The sequence below is a fragment of the Erpetoichthys calabaricus genome, chromosome 17 (assembly GCF_900747795.2).
Source record: "Erpetoichthys calabaricus chromosome 17, fErpCal1.3, whole genome shotgun sequence".
In the NCBI taxonomy this organism is placed as follows: Eukaryota; Metazoa; Chordata; class Cladistia; order Polypteriformes; family Polypteridae; genus Erpetoichthys; species Erpetoichthys calabaricus.
In genome coordinates, this window is record NC_041410.2 from 31,810,669 (window position 1) to 31,830,151 (window position 19,483).

The window sequence follows — 19,483 nt, forward strand, 5'->3', positions numbered from 1 at the left end:
TTATATGCAAAATCTCACATCACAACACTCCACCCCGATAAATCTTTTGTACAATGTCTTTATAATTAAACAGTCTTAATTGTTTAAATAGTCTGTTGAATAACTTGTGCTTTGATTTGCAGTATTTGCTGTCCCAGTGTTAAAAGTTATGCGTGACCATTTGTCCATTACATTTCTTCTTTATTTCAAAGACAATCTGAAGAACTTGCATGCGCTCCTGATGACTTGTATCTGCTCTGGCTTGCTTCAGCTGTTTCTCTAGTATTCTGCAGTCTTCATATGTCATCATATCTGGTGGTTCAAAATGAGACAAGTCCACACCTTCCACTAAACTTACCCACTGCAATTTAAGTCTATTGTATGAATTCTTTTCTTAATCCATACTGATTTTGTGTCTAAATGCTAATTAGACCCCTGTTCCAAACTATCTATTTAAGCATATGCAGCTGTACAATTAACATTAAAAATTTGAAGGGTAACATACCACAGGTGCCAGTACAACCACTTCTGCCCAAGTGAGAGCACATGTGCCACTGCATAAACTGTTCACAAACCAACATCTGTGGCCCCTCTTCACACATTCAGGGTTGATTTATTTGCCTCTTGTGCTTTTCCACTCATGGTGTAACCTTTGACTGACTTCAGCCTTTACCAGTTGTCACACACGTGCGCATGGGAGGCAGCTAAAGGTCTTGAGTAAGGGCAATTCCGAGTCATACTAGGATGTGGCAGAGTGTACTGACTCTGTTTCTCCCTTTCCTGTAGACCATTCACGGGAGATCCCACCTGGCCCTCTTGACGTCACTTCCAGGACAAAGCCTATGGAAGGAGACCTTGCTGGCTCCGGCCCCTGTGATGTCACGTCCGGGCTCGAACCTATGGCTGAAGACCTTCATGAGCCCAACCCCTTTGACCTCACTTCCTGTCTTCCCCTTTAAAAGCCTCCACCTTTTCCCTATTCCCTCAGTTCTGTTTTGGACTTGGTTGTGTGCACATCAGTGCTGTATTCACTTAAATGACTTTTGCAGCCAGGAAATCAATTATACGGGTGGCTGCCCCAAACCTTTCTATGACTCTGAGTCGATTTTGTGACACAGTATAGGCTAGCATCACCACCATGAGATATCATAGCTATGCAACTCATCACTCCCCCTGTAGGCCACCCCTAGAGTTATTTGCTCACCATATGCATACTCGTTGTGCTAAACACCTCGGTTCAGAATTGGCCCACTGGTCCTGTGCCTGTACCACAGCTGACAATCTCAGCAGGGCTTCCATATTTTCCCAATTAGACTATAGCTAAACATCGAAGCCCATATGACTTGCAAATGTACCAGCTGCACCTGCTTTCCTGAAATGTTCGCCAATTTTCTTAGTATACATTTTCCTTAATAACAGTATAAATTATATTAATTATCCCACTTAATTAATACCTAGAATCTATACTTCAAAATGAATCCCCTTGTTTTGGCATTCCTAACTGGTTTATTCAGTTTCCACCGTTTAGAATATAAATTTGCTGCAGTAATGACCAAACCTTTCCTTTTAAACTATAGCTTTTGTGACTAGTCCTATTATTATGTGACTTGTGGACTTGTTACTCACTTAAACACCAGTAAGTGACTTTTTCTTCCTGTCTCTTCAGTTCTTCTTCAAGCCTTTGTCTTTAGTCTTTGCTTGTCGTCTTTTCCTAGCTTCTTTATTTGTTCTGCTATGTAGGCAGGTCTGCAAAATCGAAGGTGACAAAGCAGTTTCTGTCCATCTCATCTTCTTGGTTGTCGACCTGGTGCCAACACTCAAACTTTGCTTCCAGGCATTCATTGGAACAGCTTGGTCACTAATGCCAATCCACCCCAATGTGCTATTGGTAACCCGATCTCCTGCATGGATTTTACTCTGCTAATTGCCTTCACTATTTATTACCTGCACCAACCCTAAGTCCATAAAACCTTACAATAGAAGTAGCACTATTGCAAAAGATCAGGAAATTGAAAAAGAAATACTTATTTCCCCTTTTCTGTCTTCCTGCGCTACCCTTCTATTTTTTTCAATTGCCTGTGTGTCATTTTTTTTTATTTTATGGTAACTGCTACCTGAAAGTGTGGCCTAAAGCCTTTCCAGAATCCAAGTGCTAAATCCAGCATCTCTCCTAAAACTGACCTTTGTTCTTTACTCAAGACAAACTCACTTTTCTCCATTTTATTGCAGAGAGATTCATAGGCAGTCTTTTTAAACAACAGGTTCAGTAATTCGAAACCTGAATGACCAAAGTGTGTGTGCTTTTTAACCCCTTAACCGCCCTCTGCCGGATATAACTGGCATCGTTGTTTTATTGCTAACGCCATACTGCCGGAATTATCCGGCACATTTGCTTGTGGTTATATGAATGCCTGGCGCATAGTATAACTGACGGTTTGGCGTGGATATTATTACTACATTGTATTTCGACAACTCTGTGGTTGTTTTGGCCGGTTATGTGACGTGATTCGGAAGGGACAGCTGTGAATATGGCGAAACGTAAACTGACTTCAAGTGAGGCTTTGCTGCCGATTTTGGACAATTCTGATCATGATTGTAGCAGTTCTGAAGAAGATTTTAGCGACAATGATGAGCAGCAACGTGCGCTGCATGATACTGTGAATGAAGACGCATCGGATGACGGCGATGAGTGGGTGTATCCCCAGCATCTCAACTGGACTGCTGCCCGTGGTGAACTACCTTTTCTGCATCCATTTGAGGCAACATGTGGCTTTATTGTTGATGTAAACAATTACACTGCTGAGCAGTTTTATGAGCTGTTTGTGTCACCTGATTTGATCAGACATTTTGTTCATCAGACAAATCTGTATGCAGCACAGTTTATTGAGAAAAATCCCAATTTACCTCCACATTCCCGTGTTCGTGCTTGGGTAGACACTGATGAAAACGAAATGAAAAAATTCATTGGGATTTTGATGTTGATGGGAATAATCAGAAAACCAGATATTGAGATGTACTGGTCTACAGATCCTATGTATGCAACACCTATTTTTGCAGCTATCATGAAACGTAACCGATTCTCTTTGCTGCTGAAATTCTTTCATTTGAATGACAACAGAAATGAGCCAGATAAGAAAGATCCAAACCGCGACCGCTTGTTCAAGCTACGTCCTTTGATTGATCATTTATTTGAAACATTTCAGTTGCCCTACATGCCAGGACCGTCAGTTGCAGTTGATGAAAGTTTATTGTTGTGGAAGGGCCGCTTACAGTTTCGACAGTATCTACCATTGAAAAGGGCACGGTTTGGTATCAAGATGTTTTGCTTAGCTGAGAATTCAAGTTACATTTATAGATTTCGTGTATACACTGGCAAAGAGGATCCTATGAGTAGTATTTCAGCAGTGTTGCCAGATGAATATTCGTAAGGACTTTGGACTTCTAGAGAAAATTGTTGTGTACCTTGCCCTACCACTATTGGACAATGGGTACACCATTTGGATGGATAACTGGTACTCCAGTTGTATGTGTTTGCCCATTTCTAGAACTTGCACAACATTTAGTGGTCAATACTGTTTGAATAAATGTAAAAAATTAAAAAAACGAAAATTGTTCAAATTTCGCCTGGCGTGGGGAATATTTAGGGAGTTGGCGGTTAAAGGGTTAATTACTGCTGGGCCTAGCAGAGCTGTTAGGAGCCTCATATGCCTGTGCATTCCTGACTTGTCTCCTGAGCTTGTAAACCTTCCTGCTGCACCATCCCCCATCCTTTGTTCTTTGGCTTGTCCGCTTTCATTCAAACCAACTTCTAAACCAGTGCACTTTCATTCCAACTCAGTCATTCTTGCACTAGCACTTTCAGACCTTTCACACACAAGCACTTGAATTTCTTTCATTTCCACACTTTCTTCACTCAATATCCTTATGCCATTATCCAGTTCATGCCCTTCTGTCAACAATTGCCATTCAAACTCACCAGCTTCTCTGCCTTCTATCTGATTTCTTTGTCCTAAATCAAATTTAAATGCGGCACTGGTTACCTTTTCTAACAGTGGTGAAATATCTATCAGTGTAGCATGTTCTTTAAATGCTGGACAGACCTCAGAATTACAGTATCTGGAGATTATGGTGCAGTGGAGAATAATGGAAGGAAACACCCTTTCTGTTTTCACTTCCTTTCATCCCTTTCCTTTTCCTCACATTCACATTCCCACTCTTTTTCTGAGCACTCATCTGTCTCATGTAAGTCACCACCCATGTTTTAGGGTTCCAGTCAGATCCGGTTACTACTGCCCTAACTTTCACCACGGGTGGTTTACACTCTCTTCCTCTGCTTTCCACTTTAGCAGTGGGTGTTCTACATTCTAGCACTTCACAATTTTCACACCAACTGTTACATCTCTCAAAACTTTCATACAACATTCCATTTTCACTTTTCTATTTTAATTTTCATACTGATCTTCCATAGTACCAATAATGCAAGATAGTAAACCTCTTATAACAGCAGCTGTCTTCTTTATACCTGATCTCTGTTTTCCTGCTTTTAATCCTTCCAGCCCCCCTTCCATTTTGTGGCACGCTCTGCTCAGTTTCTGCTTTCTCTACCAGAACTACAGGTTTCCATTTCCTAGCTTTAGCCTGCTTGCCTCTGCCACTTCACTGGAAGATGGCTGCTTTTAATATGAATTTAGGCATTTCTGAGTCTACAATGCTACTCTAATACAATTTCCCAACTTCCTTATAGGTTGGCCTACTTTTGCCCCTGTAAGCAAACATACACATACATACACAAAGATCCTAAACAAATAAGTTGCGTATGAATGACACATGCATGTCCCACTACTCCGTAACACTTTAATTAGGGACTCACTACCACCACCACTGACATACATACGGGTGTCCTTGTGACACACATGAAGTCTCTACACTTTGTTGGTTATATTCTATTCAGCAACCAAACAATGTTTTACTTCCACCGCATATGTATACTGGGTGCCCTAAAATTCACATACATACACACACATATACATAAACAATTTGCAAACAGGGTGCAAAACATGGTTACCCCAAAATCCTGCAGACTATGCCAATTGTTTTGTCTTGGTAGAGCAATATTTTATTAATAACTAGCCTTTGTCAGAATGCCTCAAATCTCCCAGACTTACCACTGTTTATAAGGTATTATAGTATATAACTTCTCCCCACCTTCCCTTCTACATCTATAACCTCAGGCAATTAGGTGTAGTAAAAGACAAGCAGGAGTTAAGTTACAATTTAAACAATGTATTATTGGTAATATTCATAAATAATAACAATATGCAAAGTACATTTGAATATTGGCAACCATATAACCTAATAAATGGTGATATGTAGTTTCAGGCGGCACACAGACTTGTTAATTACTTAAAATGTCTCTAGTTAAGGCATGCCTGTCTCAATATGGCTGCCGAGTTGTGTTCTTCATTGTGTTGTCCTTTCCAGTTCATGGTGTGAGATGGTCATTCATCAGTTTGGTAAGTGAGAGAGAGTGAGGGAGTGAACAAATTTATAGATTCTCTGTCCAACCCCTAGAGCCAATAGGACGTCATGGTACTTAAAGGCTTATGATACAAGCCAGTTCCAAAAATTGGGATTAATAAAGTATCTATCTATCTATCTATCTTCACACATGTCCCCCAAACCATATGTTAAAGTTTGGTGGTTAGGCAGCCTGGCTTTCCTGCGGGGGGTTTAGGGGGGGGGGGGGGGTTGAGAGAGAGACTTTAGCAGTGAAACGCTTGCCACACTGGTTTGAGGCACCTCCCCCAAATCCTGTTGTAAAATTCAAAGAGACTCAGTCCTTTGGGGGGGTTGTAAACATGAATGCTTCTCACTAATGTAAACACTAATATTCCATTGCTTTGCCTAAATTACAAATACATACAAAATATTTATCAACTTATTTGCAAAATCTCACATCACAACACTGTCTGACTCCTCTCCTCGGTCTCATCCTCTGTAATCAATACATCCCCTAAGTGCAGAATCATCAGAGAATATCTACAAGTGACATGACCTGGTGTTATATTGTAGTTGGAAGTGTAAAGAGTGAAGAGAAAAGATGACAGAACTGTTCTTTGTGGTGCTCCAGTGTTGCTGACATCCATATCAGAAACGCAGTTCTTGAGTTTCAGAACCTGAGGTCTTGTCAACAGATAGTCGATTTTCCAGAAGGCCATAGGCACATCCACCTGCATACCTCTGGGTTTACCCTTCCCAGGGATGTCTGGATGGTACTGTAAGCACTGGAGAAATCAAAAAACATAATCCTCAGAGTATGGCCAGCTTTGTCCAAGTGAGAATAAGCCTTGTGGAGCAGATGGATAATTGCATCCTCCACTCCCATCTTTGTCCCATAGGCAAACTGCAGTAGTTGTGTCAATCTGGGGCTGAACAAGCTTTGAAAAATGCCAGTTTGAATTAACTGCGTACATCTTGTTGTTGGGGAGCCAGTGGTTTCAATAAAAGGCTCAATGCTTGCCTTGCTCAGTCATGAAAACGCAGTGATGGATTACAAAGAAATTAACCTGCAGTTTAATATACTGTAGCTCTTTATAGTACCAGACATGTACAGGCTTACCTACTGCATGTGGACAGCTGCTTCAAGCAGAGACTTACAAGCTTGGCATAAACCAGCCAAACGGTTATTTTCAGACTTGAGCTACACACCACTCAGCAAAGCAGATGCCCTAAATCATTGTTAAATATACAGTATGTGTCGAAAGCCTTTTCAAGTTCTGGCATGCTCACTGCAAAAAGGCAAGAAGAGAAGGAGAGAGAAAATCTTCACCCAAACATGACTGCTGTATTCTCAAAGAAACTGGTAAGATAAAGACCTTTGTGGACTGAAAACTAAACTATGCACCCAGACCTGAAGTGCCTCGTCTTTATCATCATCAGTATATTTCAATAACACTTTTTTCAAATACATTTCCTATTTTTGCTACCACTGGTTACCTTAGCGTTACGGTGATTTTACATTGTTTGACTGGTATAGTCCTAAGAGCACCTGCTTTGGGTGACTGCTACTTTCCCACAGGTGTTAAAGGCCAAGAAGAGATGTATGCCTACAAAAAGCATCAGCATGGGTGATTGGCACAGGTGTAGCTCAAAGCTGAAGGCAACTGTTTGGTCTGCATGTGCCAAGTTAATAAGTCTCTTTGCTTAAAGCAGCTGCTCACGTGAGAGTGAAGCTTTAACTTAGCTGCTTTATAGCGCCCCATGTGTAAAGTACAGGTACATTTCCACAACAATACACTGGACCATATAGAAGAGCTTAAAAATGGCTTGAAATACTAAAGAAAATGAGCACTATTACCAAATAAAATGACTGGAGTGGAGACAAATGGATTAGCCAAAGACCTTAAATAGCAGAGCACTTTTATTGAGGCTCTGAAGGCCTTGAGGGGAGATGCCACCATTAGCTATGTAACACCCCTCTGAAAGCACCAAAAGATAAATCATGACTGGGGCTTATTTCCTTATTAATGTTAAATTAAAGCCCAACCTTACTGAATAAATGAAAATTACAAAACTAATTAGCTTGAGAAATAAAGATTTAGATTGTGATTTTGGGGGTTTAATTAAATTCATCTATGGATTTTCATTTCTTAGGGCTCCAATGAAAGATTACACCTCTAAAATCACTAATAACATGATGGCTGATGAGTCAGCTGAATTCTTCTCAGGGTTGGCACAAATAATCAGGTTTTGCTCTACAGTAAAAGTCTGGCATTTGCATTTGGCAGTCCTTATGGGACAGAGTAAAGTTGATCCATTTTGCAGAACTACCCCCCATGAAGGCAACCTCGGCTGCTCCTACTTCTGTAGCTTTTAGATTTGAAGCAAAGGTCTAAAAAGCACAGATATAAATTGTCCCATCTCTCTTCTGTTCATACACTTGTTGTCCAGTTCTAAAGTTAAGAGAACACAGAGAATATTCCACGATAAAAGATAACAGATCACAGTGGTCACATTTATTCAGTATCGTTTTTTTATTCAACTTTCCATATTAAATATAAATTTACTTTTTTCAAATATAGTTATCTTAAAATATTAAAAGTGCAGAGATGTTTTTTCCAAGCAGTTTTGGAAGAAATGGCTTGTTACTATTCATTCCTACAGATAAACACGAAAACATACACAGGTTGAGGAGTGGATGCTGGGGAATGACTCGATAAAAAAGTCTAACTTGTGATTTTCTAGGCGTGAGGCTTTGCACCTGAGCTTAATGTTCTTTTGTTCAAAGCATTTCAATCAGGATCATCGTCCATACTAAAATGTCCTTCATTTTGAAATGGAATGCTTCACAAGTAACTAGTAGAGTCCAAGCTAAGTGAACATAATGAAGTATATGAAAACCAACAGCTCAGATTGGCCAACACAGAATACAAGGTGCAGCCTGTGGCTGCCGATATCTCAGTCAGCACACGGCACTTAAAACTAAACAGATCTACCGGCACATTCAACCAAACGTCAAATCTACCGGCACATTCAACCAAACATCAAACCAAGGGGACGAAAACAGGTCAGTTTACAAAATGGTGGCTGCTAGTAGCAAAATGAGAAAGTGGTTACAGGGAACAAGGTATAGTATTACACAGTTCTAAAATTATCAACATTTTAGTAGTACATAGGAAATAATAACAGCAGCAACAATTATAATAAAGTTATTAAGAGCAAAGGTAATAAAATAAACAGACAATAAGCCCCTCAGCAGCACAACCTGAGGGAAAGAGCTTGTTGATGGATGCCATCACACACCCACAATTAAAGTGTTATGATTTTTTTAAAATATGTAGCAGAGTAACCAGAAGATGGTCCTCCACCCGCTACTTACTTATGTCAGCACCAGTTAGGATGGCAGTCGGTCAGTTAGACAGGATGTGCTTACAGAGCAGCCCAGTCTTGAGGGCCAGAAGGCACACCTGCAGCAAGCACTAAATAAAGTGATTCAGTTTTGCAAGTGCACCGTCTTTTGTGGATGCATTTGAATTCCAAAAAGATTCCTTAACTCACTTGTTTCTCCCTAGAGAAATATGCAGGAGGCGGCCTGTACCACACAAGGCATTTACAGCGGAATCTGGAGCATGACTCCTCAGGGTGATCCGTGAGAAAAAACATGGCAAGATACAGGACATGCTCAAGGAGGCAAGTGAAGTTTTCCAGCTATTCGCAATGTGCAGTGACACCTAACGTTTATATTTAGTAACTGCAAGAACACTTTTATACTATTGCTTACCTCCTCATTCTGTGCTCCATTAAATTATTGCAGAGAGAGTATGCTGTTCACAACCCAGTCAAGTTTGAATTGCCCTCCTCATGCGGTCAACTCTTGAAATATGGACCTCTGAGAGGTAGGGCACTTTGAGATCCAACACATAAGTAATTTACGAATAAACAAAAACCAAAAAAGTAAGAATTACAGCTGTCATAAGCTACATCTTATTTAAAAAAAAAAAAAAAAAAATCAGTCTTATTAACTGCATTGTTTTAGCAGCATCAAGAAGTTTACATTTAACACATAACACTGCACTTCTTATAAACTTTCCAATTAAAAACACAAAAATGTTATATCATTTGTTCTCTAGCAAGCAGGAGGCATCATCTCCAAAAACAGACCTGAATTAAAAGGCCTAAAGCAAATTTCTGCTCGAGTCTGGATTACATATTGCATTATCAGTTGCAAAATTAGGAATAGCTATAAAACATGGCATAAAAACAACAAAGGTTTTCAATAGTCTCATGTGGCTGAAAAAAGAAACAAGCCAAGTCTTATATCAGAGAAGCCTACCTACTATTTAAAGCAAATAATCTCTTAAGAAAATTATATTTAAATAAAACCAGGCTTACCTGCAGATTTGCACTGCAGTACACAAAACTGAATTAGCTTTAAATCTCCAATATTGTTTCTTCTTTGACTGCTTAGAAAAGCTTTAGATTTATGGATTTTAGTTTTTGGAAAATGTGTAGGGTGAGAAAATGAGCACCATATACTACTTTCTAACAGTGTGGGGTTTCCCCAGCTGTGGTATTACAGTGGCCTGTGGTTAAACTCCAAACAGGAATGGGATCAGTGCACTAAAACTCAGCTGGAATTGTGCAATCATGCTACTTTTCACAGTGGAATTTAAGTGAATAACACTCTTCATCCTGACACTAGACGGACATTGCTACAAACAAGCCAGAAGACAAGGAGTGTGACAAATACTTTACCATATTAAAAACACAGCTGATGAACACCAAAGCTAGAATGAGAAAGGCCTCTTGGTCATTTTGTCATCATCTCTTGACAGACTGTTTTCATTTCTTTAGGAAGTCAGTTTAGCTTCCTGCTGGACTTCTTGTGTTGTGCTTTTTCAGATATCACGCTCCAGTTTCTAAATTTGTTGTCGTTGCTTTTTCTTGTGCCCAGAAGAAAGTGAGATGCCTTAATTAAAACACCACTGTCCATCAGTGTAACAAATTTTGCACAGTGCAAGGGCCAATTCTTTGGACACAAAAGCCAGACAAATTCAGACCACTGGAAAGCCAATGAACTCCTTAGCCCAGTGCACATGTTATGCCGCCATAATGGGCAGATCTTTGAAAGGCAAAGCGAGTTATGCTTTTTTAACTTCCCATTTTGTAGCCACTGCCACTATGCACCAACTTCTCTACTGGAGAGGTCAGGCGTTGACTGTGATGTAGCAATTATGGGCTCTTCTCGTCTGTGCTCCAATACACCACCAGGTGTCAGCCTCATAAAACCATCTGTCCTCTCAAGGCGTCTGTGCTTACGGTAGCTGGGAGGTGGCGTCTCTTCTGAGAAGATTTCTCGTATCCGGTTCACACAGATGTTGGCAGCCTCTTTGGTCTCCCTAGACAGCTGTGACAGGCTAAGAAATCCATGGGGAAGGTCCTCAACTACACATAAACTCACTGGCTGGCCTATGGCTCGAAGACGTTTAGCAAACATCACAGAGTCATCCAGCATAGGATCAAGGGCGCAAGCCTAAAAACAGAAACCAAAGCAAAACAGAAGGATGGTGAGAAGGAGGAGAGGAAAAAAAAAAAAGAAGAAAATCATCATAAAAATCACACCATACATATAACTTACAAGGCACTAGCCAAATGAGTGGTCAGGAAATTAAATTCATATAAAAGGATTATGCAAACTGTATTTATATCCTAATGTTTAGGTTTTTCATTTTCAAAAGTGACCTTTTAGTTTAAATGGCAAAATATTCAAGCCTAGCTAGAAATTGAAGACAGAGCATTCGGGTATATAAGCAGACTTTCATTTTCTCCACTTTGAAGATAATCTGCCTTATAAGAAGATGGACACTGTACAGGGCTGCAGTTTCACTGGTTAAGCAAAATGGTCTAAAAGAAGATTTGGACTTCTCTGACACACAGACATCCCTGATAAATAATCCTGTCTTATTCCAAACACCACTTTTACCCACCATTCAAAACAAAAAAATGATGCTCTTTAGCTTATACCTCACAACTTCTTCAAGTGCTGACTCAATGCTGTGCCTTCCAGGTCTTATTTGAGCCGATTCTGGCACCCCCTTTCAGGCACCCAGGACATCAAAGTTTCCACTACCAACCTATTTTATATTTATTAACTATCTTAATCTGTAGTACAGATGATCCTAACTTTTAGAACATTTGACATTAAGGATGTTTTTATGAGTTGTAAACAAACGACACACTTTAAATGCAGCATAAAATCCATTAGAAAGTCAAAGGTGGGTCAAAACTGAAGCAAAAGACATGGCAAGGATATAAAAAATTAGAGGCTGTACAAATTATGCAAGGTTTAACTTTTTTTTTTTTTTCTTCTTTTCCTTAATTTGGGGAAATGTAGGAAAAATGACAAGGTTTCACCCTAGGGTACATTTACCAATTTCAAACACAAAAATTGGAATATTTGACTTGAAGATGTTGGGAAAGTCACGTACCACAGCAAATTCAGTACGAGAGTACTTACCACAATATGTAGAGGAGGCAAACCTCGCAGCATGTCATCAGGTGCAAGCAGTGGGGACATGAAAGGGTTTTTCACAATTGGAGATGTCTGCAACTTCATGTCAGCCAGTTGCTCTGATCTTAGTGGCTTAAATCCTTCTGGAAAGTCCAATACTGAATCTTTTTCATTTGAGATTATTTGCTCACTGCAAGTAGTAGGAATGACACAGTGACTGTTGTCAGTTTGTTGTTCTATCTCAGAAGGAATCGGAGAAGAATTCTCATCAGTTTCCTTCTCGGCTTCTGACTCCTCGTCCGGACTTTCATTTAGAAAAAAGCTAACATCATCACTCTGCAGAAAGAACAAAAATCAAAACTTTACGCAAGGGTCTTGAAGGACAAATCGATCATGCAACTAAAAATCTAATCTAAATGCGGCTGAAAATCTAAAGTATATTGACTCTCCCTGCTTATAAACACAGTAGAAGAGAATGAATAACCTGTTGAGAAGATCCAAGACATGATGAGTTAAATGATCCTTCCAACAACATGAATTTATTAATCATTATAATGTATCACCACAATTATTTATTAATCATACTTGTCACCTAAACATTACAGGTAGGTGCACTAGAACTGCAAATGATAATAATGCAATATTTAAATATTAAATAATGAAATATTTTTAGCTTAATATGATTATTTACTGGCGATTAGCACTTTTATACAACTGCAAATCATAATAATGCAGTATTTAAATATTAAATAATGCAGACAACATCAAAGACATAACATTCCTTACACCCAATGAGACTTACAAATCACAAGACATTTTATAAAAATAGAAACCTGGCAAAATATAAATAATGCCAAGGAGTCCAAATAATAATGTTGTTTATTCACTAAACTAAAAAGTGAAAATTAATTATACAAAGGACACAAAACATTGAAAATCCTAATTCCCAAGTGATCCAATCTTGAAATGTCTTAAGCTGATGTCACATTACATGACTTCAAGTCGTTGGGTATGTGGGACTTGTCAACTGCCATTGCTGATCTTGTCCTCAGACCATGTCAATTCACATGACTGCAAAATTGTTGGGCATGTTATATTACTTGACTGCGTGCCAACCTTCCAGCATAGTTGACCTCTGCCCTTTTTCTGACAACCAATAGCATGCTGACAGACAAAGTCAGTACTGTAGGAAGGGTTAACAGGTAAAGCGAGTTTAGCTGTAATTTTGGTCATTTTTTTCCACCCTTTTCTGTCATGATTTGTAAAACATGAGGCATCAGTCAGACAGGCTTCACTTCTGTTTGTGACGTCCAAAACCACTGCATTACTGGTCCCTCATCATTGTATTATATGCACTATACTTCTGGATGTGCATTTATTGGCTCTCAGCTCTCATGCACGCTCAGCCCATCCCTACTGCTAAAGATACAATCAGACCTGTTTGAGTTTGATGGTGCGAGTTGTGGAGTAGTTGGAGTGAGTCACTGGGTATGTAAGACTATGCGACTGGAAGTCACGGGTGGAAACCGGCAACTGCCTCCAACTTGATAAGATTATATAAATAAAAGCTAGGATTCAAAAAACGATTACAAAGTCTAATGTGACATGGCCTTTAGTTCCGAATGACTGGTGAAGTACCTTAATCTTTTTCACTATCTGCCAATGTACCATAAAGCACTCTCCATTTTTGCCATATCTTTTCTTCCCTCTACATATTAACAGAAACTTAGACTTGAATAAAACAAAACCTCTGGGTTACCTCTAGGCCTAGTCATAAAGTTAATCATGGAGTCAGAGGAACATTATGGTTTTCCAGAAAGAAGTTAAATGCCACACAAATTGGTATTGGTTTACATTACTTTACATTTCTAATGGTGATCATAAAAAATGGATGAGTAGATAGATGGGACTCAACTGTTTGGCCAAATTAACAAAATAAAGCTCTGTATTAGTCCAAACAATATGAATTATATAAATTTAGACTTAAAACCAAGCAAAAAACTCCTCTTGATCACAGAAACTAAAAATATGTACTTACAGAAACAACCACATTGTACTAATGCTTATCTTATTCTTTAATCTTGATAACATTATACTGTATATTTGCAAAATAAACTAAACAAATGTACGTGTTTATATTTGAAGTGTCCTCCCGGCAACCATTCATTTCCTTTATAATCTTTCATGTCCAACTAAGTTCTCAAAGAAGCAACAATCTTTAGTTACCCAAATGCATTCTTTTTGCTAGGCATGTTCAATTTGTTGAATAAAGCATCACTTCACAATTCCACACAAGCTCCTCACTACACACATGGAAGCAGATTGTGAGGACATATGCAGTGTCACAATTTGGACATAAGATACTGTAGATACCTTGTGAAGGGACTGCTCATCCCTCACTACTTTACTTCTTTTGTCTAGTGGTGTGAGAGAAGTATAAAGGAGTATTTTTTAGGTAAAAGCTATCTTCAAGAACTTTTCCTGCCAGCTCAAGAATTACCTATCAAAGTGAAAGACACTGCAATGGAATTCTAGGCACTTTCATATTGCTTGAAATGTTTTAATCAATCAATCTAGCATAATGTTTTTTTTGTACAGGCGGATGGCTCATAATGTTGTACTGTATTAGGCCACTATAATAAAAACATTTTTTCAAAATGAAGATCTAGAGGAATTTAGTCAGGTCCTTTCAGATAGCATTTTACTTGGCAACTTTGCAGGAAAGAAGAATTCTGTTAGAGATTCTCTGTTTCAGACAAGTTTACTGTATTCCAACATGACCTTGCTTTGGATTCACTACCATGGAGACATAAAATGGATCATCCATCCATCCATTATCCAACCCGCTATATCCTAACTACAGGGTCACGGGGGTCTGCTGGAGCCAATCCCAGCCAACACAGCGCACAAGGCAGGAAACATACTCCGGGCAGGGTGCCAGCCCAACACAGTAAAATGGATCATTAAATCAAAAAATGAATCAGTCTATGTTCAATTGAATTTCCACACTCAAAACCTTGCACATATGTCACTTGGCTGGCCTTGAGACAACCTAAATTGGGGGGAACAAAGGGATTTGAGAAAATCTAAATAAACTGTGGATTGCATGGTGGTACCATGATTAGTGCATACATTTCAAGGCGATCATTGCCAGCCTTTCATGATCACACAAGTGATCACCTCGGTGCAAACCTGTCGTTTCAACTCTACAGTCTTAACTGCTACCCACAGGGAAGCTCTATTCACTCTTCTTTTAAACTATGTTTCATGTTCTGCATTTTTCAGTTTCACTTTACTCCTATACACCGCAGAAGTCCTCTAACACAGCATTTTATTATCTTGTTAATGCTAGAAACACTCCCTTAGAAGTCAGAATGGATGACAGATTCTAAACCTGAACAGGCTTGTGGGGGGTGCTAGAGCATACCGCTTTAGAAAATGACTGCCTGACTACTAAGAAAAAAAAAAATCAATCTCAATAAATATTTTAAAAACAAACTAGATTCACATTGATTAAACTTCTTAGAAAACAATATTAAAAAAAAAAAAGAAATAAATTGATAAACGTGTCTGTAAAAACAGGCACTGAATCTACTCTGGGAAGAAGATCACCGTCAAGCAGAAAGGAAAAAAAAACTGTCGTATTGAATGGATAGTGAGAAAATGAAAAATAATACAGTAGCAAATCTGCACCTTTGAAATGAGCACAGAAGAAGCCAACATACACCTATCTAGTTATGTAGTCTGTTAAATATTTAAAAGAATTGCAAAGTTTTTTATTGGCATGTTTTAGTTCTTACCTTGAAATCCCTGTCTGGCTTCACAGGTGATCCCCAGCGGCCGGGTATAGAGGAACTTGGGTCCCACTTCACTTCCAGATCTTGACTGGTTTGACTTTTAATGGAATTGTGCTTCAGAGGAAACGTGTAAGGGTCTGTTTTTGCCTTGCAATCGTACTTTGGAAGGCTTATAGCTGCTTCTGAAACACTCTTCCGAACAGAATCTAGAAAATGATCAGTGAGAACAGATGAATGATCACATTAGTTTGAAAAGCATGATTTTTAAAAACAGTAAACTATAATAGATATATGAGTGAATGTTCAAGCAAAAAAAAAAAAAGAAGGTAAAATAATTGTGCAGAAAGTAAAACACAAAAAAAATCCTTTTGAAATCACAGGTAACAGCCTTAAAAAGCTGAAAAGGGCTGGGGGGTCCCCCAAATAAATTGTGGTTCAGACCTCAGATAGTACCCTAAATCTAGCAACACTAGACATAGTAGCAACTAATATCATCAAGATTACAAATTACAATAAGAATAATTAAGGAAAATAAACTAAGAAATAATCCACAAACAATTTAAACAAGTTATTATTACAAAACAAAAAAGTGGAAGTGAAAATGTTCCAATTAAAAATACTTTTTGTAAACCATTAATTTGGACTCTGCAGTTATTATTAAATTTTATATTGTTCAATGAATAAATAAATAATTTGCAAAGTCTATAAAGACTAAAAACCAATCCTGTTCATTACAAGCTGTAGTACAACAAAATGCTAGACTGACAAGGACCAGCCAGCCGCTCATCCATGGGTTCCCTGAACAGACTGACATGTTGATTTTGCGTTGTTCATGAAAGGTGCTGGTATGTGTTCACCCTCCCTTCACACCAAGTGATGAACTACTGATTTCTAACACTATAGTTTAAATGTTTGATTAGATTAAATCATGTTGTACAGTGTCATAATTAGAAGAGGAAAAAGAAAATCTGTCTTCCATTTGCCAGGAATAAAATTAGCAAACAGCTAAGTTTATTGTGCAACTCAAGCTCGGCTAAAGGAAATGTTCTTAATCATTTACATAACTGTCAACTGAAAGTGAAACAAACAATAACCACTGCATAACTGTTCTGCCATGTTTTAATTTTATGCATCACCTGTGCATGCTGAATAGGTTCAGACAGTCATTTTTTTATTGTAATATCACATAATTACAGTTTGCACAAACACTATTAAATTGCACAACCACTTTGAGTTGTTCATTTGACATCTGCAGTCCTTGATTCTGTACAGCATGTTAGATTTAAGAAACATGTAAGACCTTTCTATTCCATATAATTTCACCACATACTTATTGACCCACAGGCCAGACATGCAAAAAAGAAAAAAAAAAAAAAAACTGTTAAAAAGTGTGTTTCACCACCAGTCACCGACCACTCCGACAGGCTCACATTTAATGAATACTGTGCAACTTTAATGGGTGCTCTATGGACAGTGATCAAACAGCTGATTTATTTAGCACGAAATTCAAAATTTCTTAAAGGCCTAGTTAATTCTTTCTGGAATATTCAGAGTGTGCCAAAAGAAAAAAAAAAAACAAAAAACAAAAAGATGTAGCTGTTGAATGAAAATTTGTCATAAGAAATAAAGCATCATTCTTGTACCATGCTTTATTTAGCCTTGCAGTTTTCACCATTCTCTCCAGCCTCTTCCTGTAATGTTGTCATACAAGGTTATAATAGAGAGCATTTTATATTAGTCAGATATACAAATGTGAATTTCACTGTACTTTGTACAAATGACAAAACTACTACTTCTGTACTGTGCGACATGATGATATGTAGGCAATTATGATCTTACAATATCCCATGAAGGCAGGTGATTGCCTCATGATTTAAAGTGCTACTTTAACTGCTGAACTCAATTAACTACACTGAGGTCCCACTGTACGGAGTCTAACAGATGTGGGCTGAACAAACCTGTGTATCCCAAACAGGAATAAGCCAAAATAAAGGAATTAAGCAGTTGTCATACATGACCAGTAACAAGGGGGAACTTCGGCAAAGGGTGAGGCATGAAATTTGCAACAGGCAGAAGGGATAAAACATATGAAGAATCAGCTCATTTACAAATAGGGGCAGGACATAGAAATACGCTTCCAACAGTCTCACGTATGTACCTAAAAACATAAAAAAGGAAAAAATAATAAGGGCACGCACAAACACATACACAGAAACCTTATGAGATCTTGGTAGGATGCCACTGACAAATAGCACTGTGGGGCTGTAAACATGCAAAGGGGCAGTTGTGGAAACATCAGCCTACCAGACACCAGAACAAGAGAGAGGGTGGGTTTCTCAAGATGAAGAATACGCATTAGAAAGACCAAAGGTCGCCTTAGGCACTCCCACAAGCCAGATCTCACTGTAGGAGACAAGAGTTAAACTCATGTAGGCACAAAATACAGCTAGAATACTTTTGAAACTCAAAGGTTTACTCTTTGTATTGACAGAAAGGTTAAAATGCAGGATATTTCAAGTTTATCCTAGACGTTTTCTTCAAAATGCGGTTTGGTCACACTGTCCCAATAATTTCTTAACAGCTGCTGGTTGAATCTTCACTGCCTAGACAGCTCATATTATAACAATTCCACCTGCACAGCTTTATAGTCGACAGTCTGGACAGGGTTAATTTGTGATCTGGTTTAGAAATTCATCTGAGTGTTTATACATAAATTTATGGTAGAGTGTAATTAGTTGCATTTAATCTAACTATACTATAATAAGGGCGGCACGGTGGCGCAGTGGGTAGCGCTGTTGCCTCGCAGTTGGGAGATCTGGGTTCGCTTCCCGGGTCCTCCCTGCGTGGAGTTTGCATGTTCTCCCCATGTCTGCGTGGGTTTCCTCCGGGCGCTCCGGTTTTCTCCCACGGTCCGAAGACATGCAGGTTAGGTGGATTGGTGATTCTAAATTGGCCCTAGTGTGTGCTTGGTGTGTGTTTGTGTTTGTGTGTGTCCTGCGGTGGGTTGGCACTCTGCCCGGGATTGGTTCCTGCCTTGTGCCCTGTGTTGGCTGGGATTGGCTCCAGCAGACCCCCGTGACCCTGTGTTCGGATTCAGCGGGTTGGTAAATGGATGGATGGATGGATGGATACTATAATAAGTAGAAATGTACTGCTGGGATTACAAGATTCATTGTAGCTGTGTTAATCTGAAATTACCAAAGTTCTGCGGTTTTTAGTTTGCTTTATAGGATGATGCAGACAATAGTTTCAAATAATTCCACAGCCCAAATATCTTTGTTTTTTTAAAGGTTTTAGTAAAATTTCAAAGCAAAACAGTTAACACAAACATAGAGAAAAAAATGATTTTAAAGAAAAGTCCTGTTTAAGGCTTATACAGGGTATATCTTGTTTCATTTCTCTAAGTTTGGCCATGCAGTCATACCTGAGGCATGCTAAGCATGTAAGCATGTTAAACACGGTCAGAAAACTGTAAACCATTTCTTATTTGCAAACATATCTAAGAGTTCATGCTAGCAGTAAGACTATTTCCTAACATGCTTAATTAACACTCTGTTCTACAGATACAGCAAAGAAAATTCTATCTGTCTCATGTTAACTTACAGGGGGTGAAAGGCTATACCATATTCTAGGTAGCTATAAGAAGCTCATATTATATAGAAATGCTTAAGCAAACATTTCTATGAATTTAATATCA

At 38.7% G+C, this 19,483-nt stretch overlaps 1 protein-coding gene across 3 annotated transcripts in view; it reads right to left on the minus strand.

Annotated features, from left to right (window-relative positions):
• Positions 1–9,476: 9,476 nt before the first annotated feature.
• The window catches only part of lipeb (lipase, hormone-sensitive b), a 54,124-nt gene continuing 44,117 nt past the window's right edge, over positions 9,477–19,483 (minus strand). For all 3 annotated transcript variants that reach the window (XM_051920626.1, XM_051920627.1, XM_028823853.2), the window contains exons 11-13: positions 15,790–15,992; positions 11,996–12,325; positions 9,477–11,011 (exon numbers count right to left, since the gene is read on the minus strand). In XM_051920626.1, the coding sequence (XP_051776586.1) occupies positions 10,658–11,011; positions 11,996–12,325; positions 15,790–15,992 (887 nt within the window). In that variant the 3' untranslated portion in view covers positions 9,477–10,657. The remainder of the gene's footprint in view (positions 11,012–11,995; positions 12,326–15,789; positions 15,993–19,483) is intronic.